Source organism: Bombus terrestris, chromosome 16, assembly GCF_910591885.1.
Source record: "Bombus terrestris chromosome 16, iyBomTerr1.2, whole genome shotgun sequence".
Classification (NCBI taxonomy): domain Eukaryota; kingdom Metazoa; phylum Arthropoda; class Insecta; order Hymenoptera; family Apidae; genus Bombus; species Bombus terrestris.
This window is the reverse complement of record NC_063284.1, coordinates 649293-665236: the sequence shown is the minus strand read 5'-3', so window position 1 is coordinate 665236 and position 15944 is coordinate 649293. Positions and strand designations below refer to the sequence as shown.

Below are 15944 nucleotides of genomic sequence, written 5' to 3'. Positions count from 1 at the left end.
TGAAAGCGAAATAGGGTCGGATTTTCGGGCGTCGCGTGCCTCCATTTTTCTCCTCCGTCAGACACTTTAAGACCGTCACTTCCACCATCAAACGCGGCACAACTGTGTATACGTGTAACGCGGCTGGTGTCTCGTACAATCTCTCGTTATTTCAGCGACGTACAAACGACGTGGAATCAGCGTTTAAGTAAGTGAAACTGTTCTATCCGTGGGGGAATTTTCCTCGGCGAATTATCTGCCCTAGAAGTGTCTGTTACGTGGGAAGATCCTCCACTTTCACGGAATTTCTGCTCCAGCAGAAATTGACTGTCTTTGAAATTTCCACTCTTGGAGAATTTAGGTAATAGATAATACCGATGAGATACTTTGGATAATAGATACTTGCCGACCAAAGTATTTTGGACACTTATGTATGTATTATACATCTTATGTATGTACGTACGTATTATGCGGGGTATCTCCCGTCTAACTTTATCGTCTGGAATATGCCGCTTGTTTTTCAGAGTATTAAAAAATGTTTCACGAACAGGTTGAACGGTTTCAAGGGGTGCCATAACTCGTCATGATTAGTTCTGACAAGATAAATATACGATTCCATAAAAAAAAACATCGGTAATCTTCGTACGTCTTCTACGCGTTCTTCTAGGGAAGACATTCGACTTATTCCTGAAGCATTTTTTAATATTATCGAAAACAAGGGAGATATTCCGGGTGACAAAGTTAGATGGGACAACCCGTATATGTGTCATAAAATATTTTGAAGTTTTATTAGCGCCGCTAACGCGGGTTTTTATGCATGTATGGAAAACTTGGAGGTGCGAAAATGCACAGAATGCAGATAACAATGCACGTAACACGGAAAACTATCTAAAATACAATATACAAAATATCCAGGATATAGACGTCCATAAAAAGTAACCTTTTATAATATTCAACGCGTAAAACAATTCTTTATGCAATTCTAAGGCAATAAAATTTCAGTAAAATTTCCGTTATAATATTTAACAAGCGAAACAATTTTCTAACTAGCTCTTTTAGTTATATTTGTAAAAATATAATTTTCATAAATATCCGCAGTCTATTAAAGAAACACGGATGTCATGGTCATACTGGTTAAATTTGAAAGCAGTCTGAAAATGTATATAGAAACTGCAAGATATTTATTGCAAACATATATTTAGTGAAAAAATTAGCATATGTTACCTCGTGTCACGCTATCATATTATCAATATAAAACAAGGTTAATATATCGATCCAACGTCAATAAGGGCACGTTTCATCCCAGTGACACAAAACGATTTTTCGCTGGTTATATGCGTTCCCTTGGTGGCCATTCTGACGATATACAAACACGTTCGTCTACGTCTCTCTCTCGAGATACGTCTTATTTTACAGCGGCAGTAACGTAAGAGGATGAAACTTCCGAACGAGAGCTGATTTTCACTGTTAAAATTGTCAACCTCGCTTAACTTTTTATATTTGTTCAATAAAAGTTGTTTACTTGGAATACCTTGCTCGTTGTATTTCTTGCCCTGTTAGAATGTGTAGAAAAGTATGCAAACTGGAATATTTAATTCCATCTTTTCAACGTTGAAAAAGTTTTCTGTCCTGAATTCCGAAAACTATTGCGCTCTAATTACAGAAATTTCTCTCTACAGACTCTCGAAACAAACCTAAAATTCATGCCTTTCGATATCCTCAAAAATCCTTAACACTTCTTAACCCTCCTCTTTAATTTCTGAAAGCTATAATTTCGAAGAAATAAATAATTGTTTTTCAAAAATTATTACTGAAATTCTTCCTTCTATCTATCCATCAAAACTATTGACGTCCAACGCACGTATCCCTCTCGCTTCCTCTTGCACGTCAGAAACGGATCGTAACGTTGTATGTTGTTAAACTTCTGAAGCGAGAGAAACGTATCGCGAAAAGTTAATTAATAAGGATGTCTGTAGGTTCGCGTGCTATGTTCGCTGAATAAGAAACTAGGGTGGGACTGGCGCGCGGAAACAGGCCACGTGGCACGAGCAAAGCGGTTTGCACGACGCACGAAGGCGCAGGGTACAGTGCTTTATGGCTTACCATCGTAAGGGACGCGCCCGTCCCTCGAGCGTACTGGAATTCCGGGACACTCACCTGAAAGCAAAAAAACAAACGACTAGGTTAGAATTTTTCAGAAGCTTCGAATAAACTGTTTTCAATTTTTTCGAATTTTTTCACAAATTTCGTTTCCGGAAGAACCGGGAAATTGTTTTTGAACATAATTAAATCAGATTCGTGGACAAGAACAGCGATGCTCGTAAAACAGGTCCAAGCGTTCTTCTGTCTTTCATTTTTAATTCTTAACCCTGGGAAATCTCGTAGTGAGGACACAAGTAATAACAGGACACAGTTTGTAGGATACAGCACGGTGCCACATAAGTCAGAAGAGCCGCATAACTGCTCTCTCCCGGTCAAATTATAAAGATAAACGAATAAGATAATATCTTCGTGGCGACAACTCGAAAATCGATATGTACGATTGTATGTTAAATCGTTATTAAATTCGCATCGTTATTAACATTTCGTAAAAGCGTTAACAATTTCTTCTTACGAGAATGAAGTACTCCCCTTCTTCCAAATTTCAACAAAATGCTTCATGAACATCTCCTTGCTATTTCCAGCCTTAAAACCTTCTGCAAACTAAGTTCTATAAATGAAGTAAAGGACAACATTTGAAATTTTCAGCGAATTTTTTAAACAAGACCGTGTATTCTTTAATTTATAGTACAATAGTAAACTATAAATATTAAACTATAATGAAGTTTATTTAGGAGCACGGCGGCCGTTTTCTTCTTGTAATAATCGGCGAGCCGGTGGAACCAAGCGTCCGCGAGTAGTAACAGTCGACGCATCGTCAGACGCCGGAAATTAATCCACGGGAATGCGTTTATATCAGCGGGACGCTCATTCTGCGAGTGAATGCCGCGTCAGTCGATCAATTTCGCCAAGATATCCCGCGGTCTATTTAAACGAGCAACAACAAAAGCCGTACACGAACAACAGAGGGAGCGGAGAATTTCCAAAGAACGATTCTCCACGTCGCGATTGAAAAATTATGTCGCTGGTTTACTATACCCGCACGATTTATAAACATAATATCGTAGATGTACGATGTTTCTATTACACATGTACAAGTCGCTTCTTCATTGTATGTTAAATATTGTACATCTCATGAAACGAAGAATAATACTTCGAGGTAAAGTTCTTTTTATCAAATGTCGCTTCTACTGGAGAATATTCGTGAAAAATTATGGGATATCCATGAATTACAGCATATCTATAAAGACATATAAAACGCGTAACGATATTTGCGAAAAACTTGTAAAATAGCCAATATGTGTATTTAACAACGTTACTCGATAAAAACCGCGGAATACTTAACATTATCAGAGATTAAACAATTCTTACATATATGTAAAAAAGTGGAAACATTGCAAAGAATATCAGACATTTGTAAAAAATCACAAAATAACGGACGATCATAGAAAGCTGTGAATTATTCGAAATTTGTAAAAATTAAAAAGTCCTAAGAGATAAGATATTGATAAAAGTATGATAAAATTCTCTTCGACCACGGAACACCGTAAAATAATTAACATTTTCAGAGAAATTTAAAAATAGCAACGCGGACAGAAGTTTTGCGTCACGCGTGGTTCAATTCGCGTAAGAACAGAAGCTGGCAGTTTCATCGCGTCATCCCCCGTAGAAATGCAGCTCCTTTTGAAAAGCGAAGCCGCGGGCTTGGCCTCGTCACGCCATGTCCAATTTGTGCGTGCGTTTTGAAGAGCTGTCACGCACGACCTGCTTTTCCAGGAAAATTCGCTTATTAGCATCGTTTCCTATCCTCGGATACAACGTTAACGTTCCGATTCTACCGATTCCACGCTACGATTTCTTTACATCACAATCCTTTTAAACTTTTTATTCATTCATTTAGTTTTCTAAACGATAAGTTTAATTTCGAAGAATGTTTGCGATAATAGTATTTACGAAGAAATTGTCGTTACAACAACCTATAATAATAAATAATAAGAATTCGAATTCGTGTGAATTTTCTAGAAATTTTCTCAGCACGAATTAAGAATTAAATTTTAAATAAATTTCAACCACATGAAAAAGTACGCAATTACATAGGGAACTTTCTATTTTTCGCGATTAACTACAACGAAGATTATAAATAATAAAAGGGACACGCGTGAATTTCCTCCAAATATTCTCAACATGTATTAAACATCAGATTTACCAACGAATTTCAGCAACATTTCCTTTGAAAATGTACGTGCATCGCAAATGTTTCATCAAAATACTCGAAACATTATTAATGTACACATTTCCATCAGAAAAAGATTCAGCAACTGCATAATTCATATGGAAAGTTACGCGCGCGAGAAAGGTTTTCTAGAAAGACATCCCTCTCTTTGAGCCCCTCGAACTTTTTCTCATAAAACATTCTTCTACATGCAATTAAAACAAGAATCACGACTTTCCTCAATTACTGGTCGTTCTACAAACACGAGGAAACCTAAGAAAAATTCTCGCTCGAAAATTTCACGAATTCCATCACAATCACAAATTTGTTAAAGTCTTGGAATCATCATTTTTTTTTTACAAAGATTTTTAACATATCGAAATTGCAGAATCTAATTTTAATTTTCGAAATCTTTTTAAAAGAAAGGGGGGATGGAGAAGTAAAGTAAAGGAAAGAAAGCCAATTCAATCTGAACTACGTAACGTTTAATTAACAGCTCTCTGCAAATATCGCTACTTCGACCTTTTCACAATGCGTGGGATACACCTCTATGCTATTGAAACCAACCGTTTTCTTCATAGCATTACGAAGGAAACGTTCTAGATATTCTGGATATCCATATGTGATTCCATGGAACATTTCGCATTAGCTTCAGGGCTGGAAATTCCAATTAGAATGAAAAATTCGTCGTGGGCCATATTAGCCGCAAAATAAAAGTTTGCTTCAGCTATATTATATTATAATAGGTATTGCAGTAAGTAAATAGTAAACAAGTACTATAATGAGTACTCTAAGTACTCTTAATATGCTATATTTATTTACATTACATGCTACTCAATATACTCTTATACTAAAATATAGTAAATATTATAACAAGTACTCTACTTTGGATACTTCATATGCATTTTTGCATCCTTCGTTTTCCCAAAGGTATTTCTATTTGCGGTCTATATATAAACATAGTCTATAATAATAAACGTGATATTGTCCATGTAAATTTTGTAGCCATTGTGAGAAGGAAGAAAGCAAAAGTACATGGAAGAGAAGAAGAATCAGAAGGGATCGACCAGAGAAACGATACGCAAACGGTTGGAAACGGGTCGATGTTTTATCAGGCTGGTCACGCAACTTCCACGATTGCCGGCATTTTTCCCCGCCCCGCTATTATCGGACACCCTTTAACGTTGGCAACGAGCGCACGATAAGATCGTGTCGTCCTTCGATATTCGCTATTTATGGGGATGGCGGAGCGAGCCGCATGTAAATGGCAATCAAGACGAAACTAGACTCGAGGGTGGATTGCAACCGTTTCAAAGGAGTTTCGCGGGTATTTTGTGCGGTTGTTGCAGAGTTCTGGGCGCTCGAGTATTGTGCACAATTTTCTAGTATTTCTATTCTAGTACTTTTGCAATGACGAGTCGAGGACTGGTTGTTACGAAAAACAAAAAAAGAAACAAGTATAGAAAAATGAAAATCGATTTGCAATATGTCGAGCAACTTGATAAATCCCTTAATACACTTCGAACATTTCCAGATACTAAAACAATAAGAGGTAAAAGAAGAAGAATATTTAAACCACGTGCAGAATCAGAATAAAAATTCCACCTGTCCAAAAATAACAAGACGAGCATTTCCAATAGATAAATCAAAGATATACAAATGTAAGTATTTCTCTAAAATAACGAAAACCCTAAAAAAAATCCACACCACGATTAAAACTTTCTGCACTCTACCTAAAATCAATCTCACCCTTGCGTTTCACCATTCACACCTTAATTCCCTCAAGCTGAAACGAAACAAAGGAACGAGAGAAAGAAAACGAATTTAAAGAAAGATAAAAAGAAAGAAAGAAAAGAAATACAGGAAGGAAGAAATCCGGCGGAACGAACGCTTCCAGGGCGAGCCAACCACCACCTTCTTCGCCTTTCCACGAAAGACGCTCAAGAGGGTGGTTACGGAGACGGTGGGTAGAAGAGGAGAAAACTCGGAGGCCAGGGTGTAACGTTGCAGCCAGGCAGGGCAATTTATCTTGTTGTATTAGCAAATGGATGATAATGACGTGGAATGGGGGCGTACAGTGGGGGTTGGTGGAAACTGTCGGAAGCCCCTGTAAGCAGCTGCAGTTACCGTCGGGTTCTATGCGGCCGACTTAAGTGTACATGCATTAGTGTGGCACGGTCTTAAGTGTACGGCCGTGTAGTCGTGACAGTTTCTATCCGTAGCGGAGCCAAGGTGTGTCTTTTTAACGCTGTGTATTTTGTACGTGTGTTGCCGGGAAGGAGGAGGTCGGAGTGTCGATACAGCCACCCCATCGCCGTTAAGTGAACCAAGTGTTTTGTTATTTAAGGCGGCCTTCTCGAGAAACGAACGATTCTTCTTTCTTTTGACGAGGATGAATGTTTCCTTTGCTGGAAGGGGTGGTTTCTTAGGGACGTTCTTGAGGCTGTTCAGGCACAGTGTGTGTTAATCAGAGAAATTGGAATTTGTGTTTTTTCTCGGGGCTCTTTTGCCAGCAGATTTGGATTTTTTAAACTTTTCAAGCAAAAGGTGTTTGCCGTTCGATGAAATTGTTTATTACTTGATGGATCGAAGCTAACGGTGGTTCTGAAGCATTGGAAGAATAATATTTCGAATTATCGGAGGGCTGTGTAAGCTATGATTAATGATCGAAATGCGACCTTAAATTGATAAATCGAGGCAAAAATTTCTGCGTAAATTGTTCTAGATCGAATAGAGAAATGTTTCCGTCGAATTTGCAAAGTGTGTAAAGGACAGCTTATGCGTATTTAATTATTCCATTTTCATCATTTATATACGCAGGAAATGTAAATATATGTTTTATATATGCATAATATAACAACAAAAGAATAAATGAGAAACGTCTTGTAAAAGTTTGGAAGAGCGCAGATATAAAAAAGACGCGCGGCGTCGCTCATAATTATTTGTCACGAAATAATGGAGTTATTATACAATTATAAGGGAGAATGTGCCCGGCGGCAAGATAGGGCACGATGTTGTAATAAAAGAACGTAAATTAAGAAGAATGCAGTAGAGAATGGGCGCAAGAAAAACGCAGACGTTATAACGCAACATTCCGCTGTTTCCACGCCAGCCAAAATAATAAACATTTATTATGTTCTTAAAAATTTCATCGTCGTCTGAAATGAGAATTAGCCAAGAATCGAAATGTCGTCAACAAGAACAAGTGTGGACGACAACCCTTTTAAGGACAACGCGTTACGCATTTCCCTACCTAAAAATCAATCCACCAAAAAACAATGGCGATAAAACAACAAACTCTTTTCAAATCGGAGAAAATCTTTCGAAGAGCTAGCTACGAAGCAACAAGCCCAAATCGCTTATCTTCCTATCTTCCACGATTAATTCTTATATTCGTCGTAAATCAAACGAAAATCCCACGCAAAATTCGATCTACGCTCGAACTAGGATCGCGAGGTTGTGAAAGAAGACAGGCGGGAAGCTTTGCCGCCAATTTACGCGAGTCGTTATGCTTCCTCGTTCATCCCCCATTGTTACAACCTCGAGCAGAGACGTTGCAGAAGGGTTGGAAAAGTCGATCAGAAGGCTTTGTGGCAAGGAGCCACCCTCCGGATGCTTTCACCGCTGTTTACCAACCTGTCCATCACCGACTACCAATTAGTATTGTAACCGGTGGACGTTTCTACCACGCGGCGAAGAAACAATGAAGAACACGCTTGCCGTCGCATCTTGGAACGTTCTGACGATGATGTTCGTGAAGGTAAATTCGTCAAAGAGGATTACTGGTTCCGGGTTTACGTTCATTTTATAGAGTTCTGTGTTGCTTCTTTGGGAAAAGGGATTGCAGACGGAGGCTTGAAGGTTGATTTATAATGTAAAACGCAAAATAAATACAAGCTCGCTAATCTCCAAATAAATATGTGACATTTTCACGATCATTTTAGACAGGGTAGATGTTCCAATACGAAGTTGATCTTTACGACCGTGTAATTTTTTTAATACACACGTAGAAACCTTTCGTTTCTTCGTAATTACTTTCGTCCACTTTCTAATATTTATAATTCCTAATACGAAACGAAAGTCTTTCGAATTTATCACCCAACTTAATATTTATGGTCGACAGAGTGTATACTCTACGACGAATCCAACGTTGACACAACGTAAGGGTTAATAAACACCTTACATACTAATCGATAGAAAAAACAAGGGTCAACAGAACAAGCAATACGTGGCCGTTCATCGGTGATTTCACCGTGGAAAAAATAAATCTTCATTAGTACCGCGAAGTTCGTTTAATCAAGAACTTAATGAATCCTAACGCGTCCTTCTATTAATCTTCCTCCGATTCTCCAGGCAATGGCAATACGCATGCATCGCGACTATAATGCAGTCATCGTAACTCACGCCTCACGAGTTTCGAATACCCACGGTGATTCTAATTTACTTGCGAGGACCGAGCAGCCAACAATACAAGCCGAGGGCCAATTTACATTTTCGTTCGCCCGATGAAATAACGACGGGACTGGCAACGTCGAAAAATCACTGCTGATTTTCAGGTATTACCCAGCAAAAAGGTTTCTATATGAGTAGATCTATGAGTAACGATATCTCTTTGATATAGCGTTGGTCGATGTCCTAGCGTATTACATATTTTGCATAGTTCTTCGTCATTTATATATTATGGTATTTCATCCATTCTGCCGATTTTTCAACGTTTTCTTCGTGCCGATCGTATTTGTGCTAGAGTCCTTCCCAACTTAATTGGAGGATAGCCTTACTATTAGTAACATCGATTACTTAGTGTCGATACTTGACAGAATAATTGCGAGTACTTATAGCTCTTAATATTTATAAGATATTAATCTTAAGATACTAGTCTTTTCTTTTCTTTCTTTTGTTTATTGATCTTCGAGGGACAAGCGTTATATCTGGATAGTCGGGAGAAAAATTCCACAACTATGTTCCTCGTTACAGCTGTATAGAAAATTTTCATAAACTTTAAGTCGGAGTTTAAAAGATAGACCAGATTTTAAGCAAGAAATAGAGTGACTTAGAGTTAAGAGAAATTTAATTAATTATGTCCGTTCACGGTGAAAACCGTAATTTCGAACCAAAAAACTTCCCCCGGGATTATTTCGGTTCTGCGCAAAACCAAGTCAGCTTGTGATTTCGCTCCATTAAGGAAGAATGACAGGTTTTCAGGGGGGGGGGGGGAGATTTAAATCTGATATTACAATAGTTCAAGAATCTCTCAATATCTTTTCATACAGATAAAAAGGTCGAATCTCTTTTCTGCTGTTACGAGAAATTTAATTGAAAAATATAGCAAAATTTGCTACGACACTGCCAAGAAAGGAATTTATCTAGACTTTTAACTAAACGTTAAACAAAAGCAAAAATTCCTCTCAAAGCTCAAGCTAAAATTACTAAAATTACTAAAATTACTAAAATCGCTAAAATTAAAATACAGTACTTGTTGCAATGTTCAATGGATGAAGTTCTCTGCTCCCATTTGTATAATTAAGTTCGTAAAATGACGAATCTGCATAGAAATCCGGCAGTCCGATTATCACGAAACCCTTTACCAAGAGTCACACACATCTAAACACACTGGTAAACTGCCGTACTAACTTCGAAAGTTCCCTCTAGCCTTTCGAACGCGTCATTACCGCGACACAATGCACGCTAATCCTCGATACCGATGGGAACGCGATATCTCGCCAGCGTCGTAGGATTTGTTCCCCTTGGTGGATAAGATTGAAAAACGGATTACTCGAAGGTGATCGGAGCATCCGACGAAAAGGATCGACGGCGGAGGCCATTCAGCTGGCAGCCGGGCTTTTGTGATTTTCTCATTACCGGAGGCTGGTGCCTCGACTTCGATTCACCAGGCGGCCCGCTTTTCATCCCTTATTTCTTCCGACTCTCTTGCACGCCAACCCACGTAATACGCTTCCTCCTCTACGCCGCTACGCCAGAGGAGAGGATCGGTTGACCCACGTACCGGAGAATTACGCTCCCTCCAAGCGTATTTCCGCGCCGGATGCTGATTCCCGATAACCGCCGGGAAATCATGTTTCCCAATCGTCTTAGATACTATTGGTGCTTCTTGCTTGTTTCTCTCGTTACGTTTACACGAATTAGGCAAGGACTAGAATAAATACCAGTGTTCGGTTCAATGGCAGATACGCGATAGTGTACAGTGACGGCATATAAGAGACGTTCGAGATGGCAGTGAGGAATAGTGCAGGTTTTTGGATGTGGTGTCTGTCTTGCCATAGTTTTAGCAATTTACACGAATTTTTAACGATTTAGGAAACTATCGAACGAAAGATTAGGACGAAAAATCATCATAATTAATTATAGGAATTTTATGCTTCAAGAGAGCATAATTAATAATATACATTTAATAATACATTTAATAATAACAATAACGATGGACTTGCATATATTTTCATACGATAATGACTGGAATAATACGATTATTAAGGACACAGTCGATCATAATTACTTCATCAATTTATTATTTCACCAACGTATACATACAGAAATATATTTTCGACTCTGAAATTATAATAATCTCCACCATTCACATCCATCAGCGGCCAATCCGCTAATTACGAAATGAAACATCGAAAATGGAGGTTCCTTTCTCCCAATTCGTACGGCTACAAGTAAATCGAGTTTACCAGAAACTTTTAATGGAGCCAGCCGGAATAATCGGCAAGAGATTTCGGTTTCGACTCTCGAAACAGAATCCAGAAAATTCATGTTCATTCAATTTCACAGGAGCAAACAGTGACAAGGCATTTCCGCGAAATTAATTTTCCACTCGTTATGTTCGAATTCTTTCGAACATTCGAGAATATTCTAAACTCGTTACTGAATTTTTTTTATAATGTTTTATTATCAATGAATACGATATTTTTTAGCCTTAGGCGAAAAAAGATGAAGGTCCGTACAAACTACGATTAGGCGATAAATATTAGTAATAAACTATATCGTTAAATATATATATTTCCTGAAAATGCAAAACGAATATCGAAGCTGTTTCTTTTATCAATTTTTATTTTATACTTCGTAAATTTCAAAACGTTTAATTTTAGAAAATTTGCTTTGAAACCATCGTGTGTAGATATTCAAGAACACGTAGCAGCTATTAATACGAGATAATGATACGAAGGGTAGATAGAACGAAATTAAAGCAAAGGCTGACTGAGCTGTTTCCGGTTTTTCCAGCCCGGATACCGGTAATTGAAAAGATCAGAATAAGCACTAAGATACATGACAGAATGTGCGGTCTGAGGTTGGCGATTTTAAACGTTTTGTTTTTAAGGGGTGAACAATTCGCAGACAGCTCGTTTCCTATTATTTCAGTCGAGAACCTTGGTAACATTTTATGTTATTAATTTTAATTTTGATTAAAGCTAGAAAAGGTTCGTGATTTTTTCACTTTATGTATATTTCTGTGTTATAATATATTATTTAACACGTGTCAAGAAGACAACCTGCAATTTTCAACACGATAACCTTAAACCCACAAAACAGGACAAATACAAGTTGTTTTTTAAACTTGGTTAGTTAAATTAGTTTTATTAAACGATCGATTCGAAACAAAAACCATCGATTCAAAAATTTAATAGAAACCACTCAACGTATAAAGAGCAAACAAATTTAAAAAACCCACTAAATCTACTCATGATAGTCTACCAAACCTACCTGCGACCACAGGGAATTAACAAACCCAATTGAAAAATTAGAAAATCTGCGAAGAAATCGACCAAACCTAGCTACAACTAAAACCTCCGATTCCAGAAACAGTATTCAAATACTAGTCGATGCAAGAGCACGCTGCTGCGTGAAAAAATCGCAAATAAAACTTTCTCATAAAACGTAGAGCGGACCTCAAATGGAGAAAACATTCCTCCGCGAGATGAACGTGTGTCGCAGAAAATGGGGGGTGAGGGCGATGAGAACAAACGACAAAACAAAAACGTGGAACCACCAAATACGTCGCGGGAGGGGTGAAAGTGGAGAGCTTCGCGAGGGTATCGAGTGGAACGCGCAAACACTCGGTCCAGCGAAATGACACGTTGCCTTTCGTCACTTTGTTTCGTTTTCCGGCTTCGTTGCATCGTCGACGCACGATAAAGAGGTTGAAAGCTGGCTGGAGGGTTAATTTCGATGAATGACCATAACCGAAACGTTTATGGTTGGTGGTTGTACGGGGCCATAGTTGTGGAAAGGCTGATTTTTAATAGAAAGGTGATTTTAGAGACAGATTCTCTAACATTTTTGATAAATCAAGCATGAAATTTCCTAGCGTGCAATAATTACGGTCCGATAAAAAAGATTTGATCGAACGTTTGATGGAATGTTCCCAGTTTGTCAATACTTCGTGTGGTATTAACAGCAACTTTTCCTCAAACGTTTCTCTTTCTCGAACGAAAAACTTTGATTTCGCGGTTGCTAATGAAGCGGCCAATGAAGCAGAAACTCGCCAGAGACTGGAAACGACAGCCTTTTGAAGGCATGCGTTAATCCAGACCACCTAAAAACTACTAGGTAAATCGCGAGAAAAAGTTCCTACGAAATGAGTCTGTCGACGTCGTTCGTTCACCAAACGCATATTAATTGATAAATAAAATCAATATGTGTACCAGTACAGCATCTGATGTCTTGAAATGCATCTTTTATAAGAGAAAATTTTTATATTATACTTACTTACTACAAAGAAAGAAATTTTACCTCGACAATCTGCCTGAAAACTTTATATAACACACGCTGTTATAACCTCAACATCGAGTATAAAATATGCTCCAAAGATTCACAAATTCCTTCTAAAATACAGCCTAACGATTTGTAAATTCTCGTTAAAAACGGAATGATTCGATGCAAAATTCATGAATTCTTGTCAAAATACGCTCCACGGATTCCATCCATTCGACACATTGAGCACATTGAGAAGACTACGTCGTTGAAAACGCGCTTTATTTTAACTGGATATCTCAAACCGTTCGCGAGATATGGATCTGGAAGGCGAGCTCCGAGACGCAGGGATGTTGGTCAACGGCGTGACCCACATTCTTTCCTGGAGGTGAGTACTCACTACTAGTAGTAGCAAAAACCCGCTGACTCAGCGGGTGTCATTGAGTAGCGCACACGTGGCTCGCTCGGGATAGGTCAGTGAGCGAGCGAGCGAGTGTGATCGAGAGGTCCGAGCGAGCGAACGAGACAGAGATAGAGAAGGGAGAAAAATTAGACTTCGCTTCCATCGACGATAACTCCGGAATCGGAAGTCCGATCGGAACGAACCGAACGGCATTTTAAAGCGTAAACTGCCCCTCTTCCGACGATGTCAATTTGAATAATCTGGGATGGTTTGTCGCAAAGTCGTCGGATAATCTTTGCAAGTTCCCATTTCAGCGATCTGTTGGATTTTTGCTATTTTTTAATTTTGTTTAATGGTAGACATCATTTTCGTAAAATCAGTAGTTAAGAATATGGATATTAACGGCAGTTTTATACGTTCATTTTTGCGTACTTTAATTCGTTCAAATGGGAATTGTTGTCTTATGACTGATAATGGGAGGTTGATAAATCATGTAGTCGATTTGAACTGAATAAATTTGAGGGAAACGGTAGTTGGATAGAGATTAAAGTGTCGGAGCAGCAGGATTATGTCAGTATTAAATGTTTAATGTCATGTATGTTATGGTTATCAACATTTATTGGGAAATTATTTGTATATAAATGATGCACGTTTTCATAAGAGTACGAAATGATAATGCTGTCTTAATATCGAGTCGATTATTTGATTACTAATAAACATTTAATTGTAACCACAAATTACATAAACTGTTATTTAAAAATAAGGAACAAGATTGAAACAGAACAAGATATTACTTGGGAATTACCTTTCGCGCGAGGTAAATCAATTAAGCGACAGTTTTTATGATATGAACGCTAATTTAGTAACTTTAATAAGATAAACCAGTATAATGTGTTAACTAGGAAAACGTCGAATAAGATGAGGAAGATCTTCGTTACGCGATTTAACAAGCCGAAGACAATTCGAAGGTGCCAATTAAACAAACCATGGAACTGTAACGCGAAGACTCGAGAAGTTTAATGAAATGATTCAACAAACTCTAACGTGACAATTTGACAATAGAGGAAAAGTTTCAGCGTTGCTGTTCGTCGAATTCGAGGCAAGCTGACAAAAATTCTACCCGTAGAGTATCGTTAAACTTTTAAAATTCTAACTTTAAACCAAAGATTTCAGCAATCACACGAAATTTGGATAAATTCGGACGAATTCTAAAGAATAGGAATTCAGATTAATTTAAATGCGTTCTGGAACTTGGTGCGGATAATTAGATAAACTTACATAGATTAGACAAACCCCACTGATTACAGTTCTAGATAGAACCTGACGAATGTAGAAGGTAGAAATCTAGATGCATTTATATAAATTCAAGAGAGTAGAAGCTGAAATAAATTTTACTAGATTCTCATGTTTAGTGAAGATGAAATTAAACAATATTTAAATTTAATATTCGCTACAGAAACACCCAGAACGCTAATTAGCGTAACTGTACTGTCTGTTTAATAATAACTGCTTTATTCCATTTTTACTTATTCTCATTAATCTCGCTGTATCTCTTCCTTTCGCTATTCATCTGTTAACAACCTTCGAATATTCGTTCTTTCGATCCAACCCCTAATCTTCTTCCACTGTTAATCCGATAAAAATTCTTCGTAACTTCCCTAGATGGCAATAACGACTAGAGTTCAGAATATGATAAATACTCTCGAGTCTTCGATTCCCTTTACACGTCTTCGTCCTCGAATTCAATTCGGGGGGCTCATTTTCAACCTGCAAAATGACGCTACGAGCGCGTCCGTAGCACAAGAGAGGGGTTTATGGGGGAAGGGGAATTACATGTTCCACGATAACGTCATTAATCATTCTGTTTCGAATGTTCACCGTGTAAATGGAGGATCGTTTTGAAGGGCGGCCGTTTCCGCGCGGATTATCTCCCCGACGTCCATGCGAAACCGGCCGGCCGGCCGCAGTTTGTAAGCGTGCATGAAATATTGAACTATTAGCCGGCGGCGATATATCATTTTAATATCGGCCGGAATCAATATCGCTGTCCGCCGGGTTAATTACACGCCCTTTCCGCCAGATCATTCGGCGACAAACGCTTTCACAGCTCTTTCCTTCGCTTTACGTCTCTTTTCCATCTTCCATCTTTTTTTTTTTTTTTTTTTTTTTTTTTACTTTCCTTTTCTGACATCTGTCGCGTTTCATGGAACATTCCTTCATTTAATTAGCATTTGAGTCGCTTAAGGAGGTATTCTAGCGTAAGCCTTTGAAAGAGATCGATCATTTTCTTTGCACTTTCTTAAAGAATATAGCTTCAAAAGTATGTGCGCAAAACCCTGTATCTAAACTCCCAAAATTCAGGAAGCTGCTCTTGACAAATTTTTATACGAATAATTGCTATTGATGTAACTTTAAACACGTTTTCCTCATATTTATATTGCTTAACACGGCGTCCAAGATCCCTTAATCTACTTGACCAATTGGCTTAAAATTTCGTGTGTACCTTCGATTAAAATGAATTCGGTAGTTTGCTCTTTCTCA

General features: G+C 38.1%; 1 protein-coding gene across 19 annotated transcripts in view; it reads right to left on the bottom strand.

Annotated features, from left to right (window-relative positions):
- The window catches only part of LOC100650792 (polypyrimidine tract-binding protein 2), a 421711-nt gene that overhangs the window by 162931 nt on the left and 242836 nt on the right, over positions 1-15944 (bottom strand). For 12 of the 19 annotated variants that reach the window (XM_048413316.1, XM_048413312.1, XM_012317493.3 and 9 more), the window contains one exon: positions 2083-2136. The exons of the other annotated variants lie outside the window; for them this stretch is intronic. In XM_048413316.1, coding sequence (XP_048269273.1) covers positions 2083-2085 — 3 coding nt within the window. In that variant the 5' untranslated portion in view covers positions 2086-2136. The remainder of the gene's footprint in view (positions 1-2082; positions 2137-15944) is intronic. 19 annotated transcript variants of the gene reach the window in all.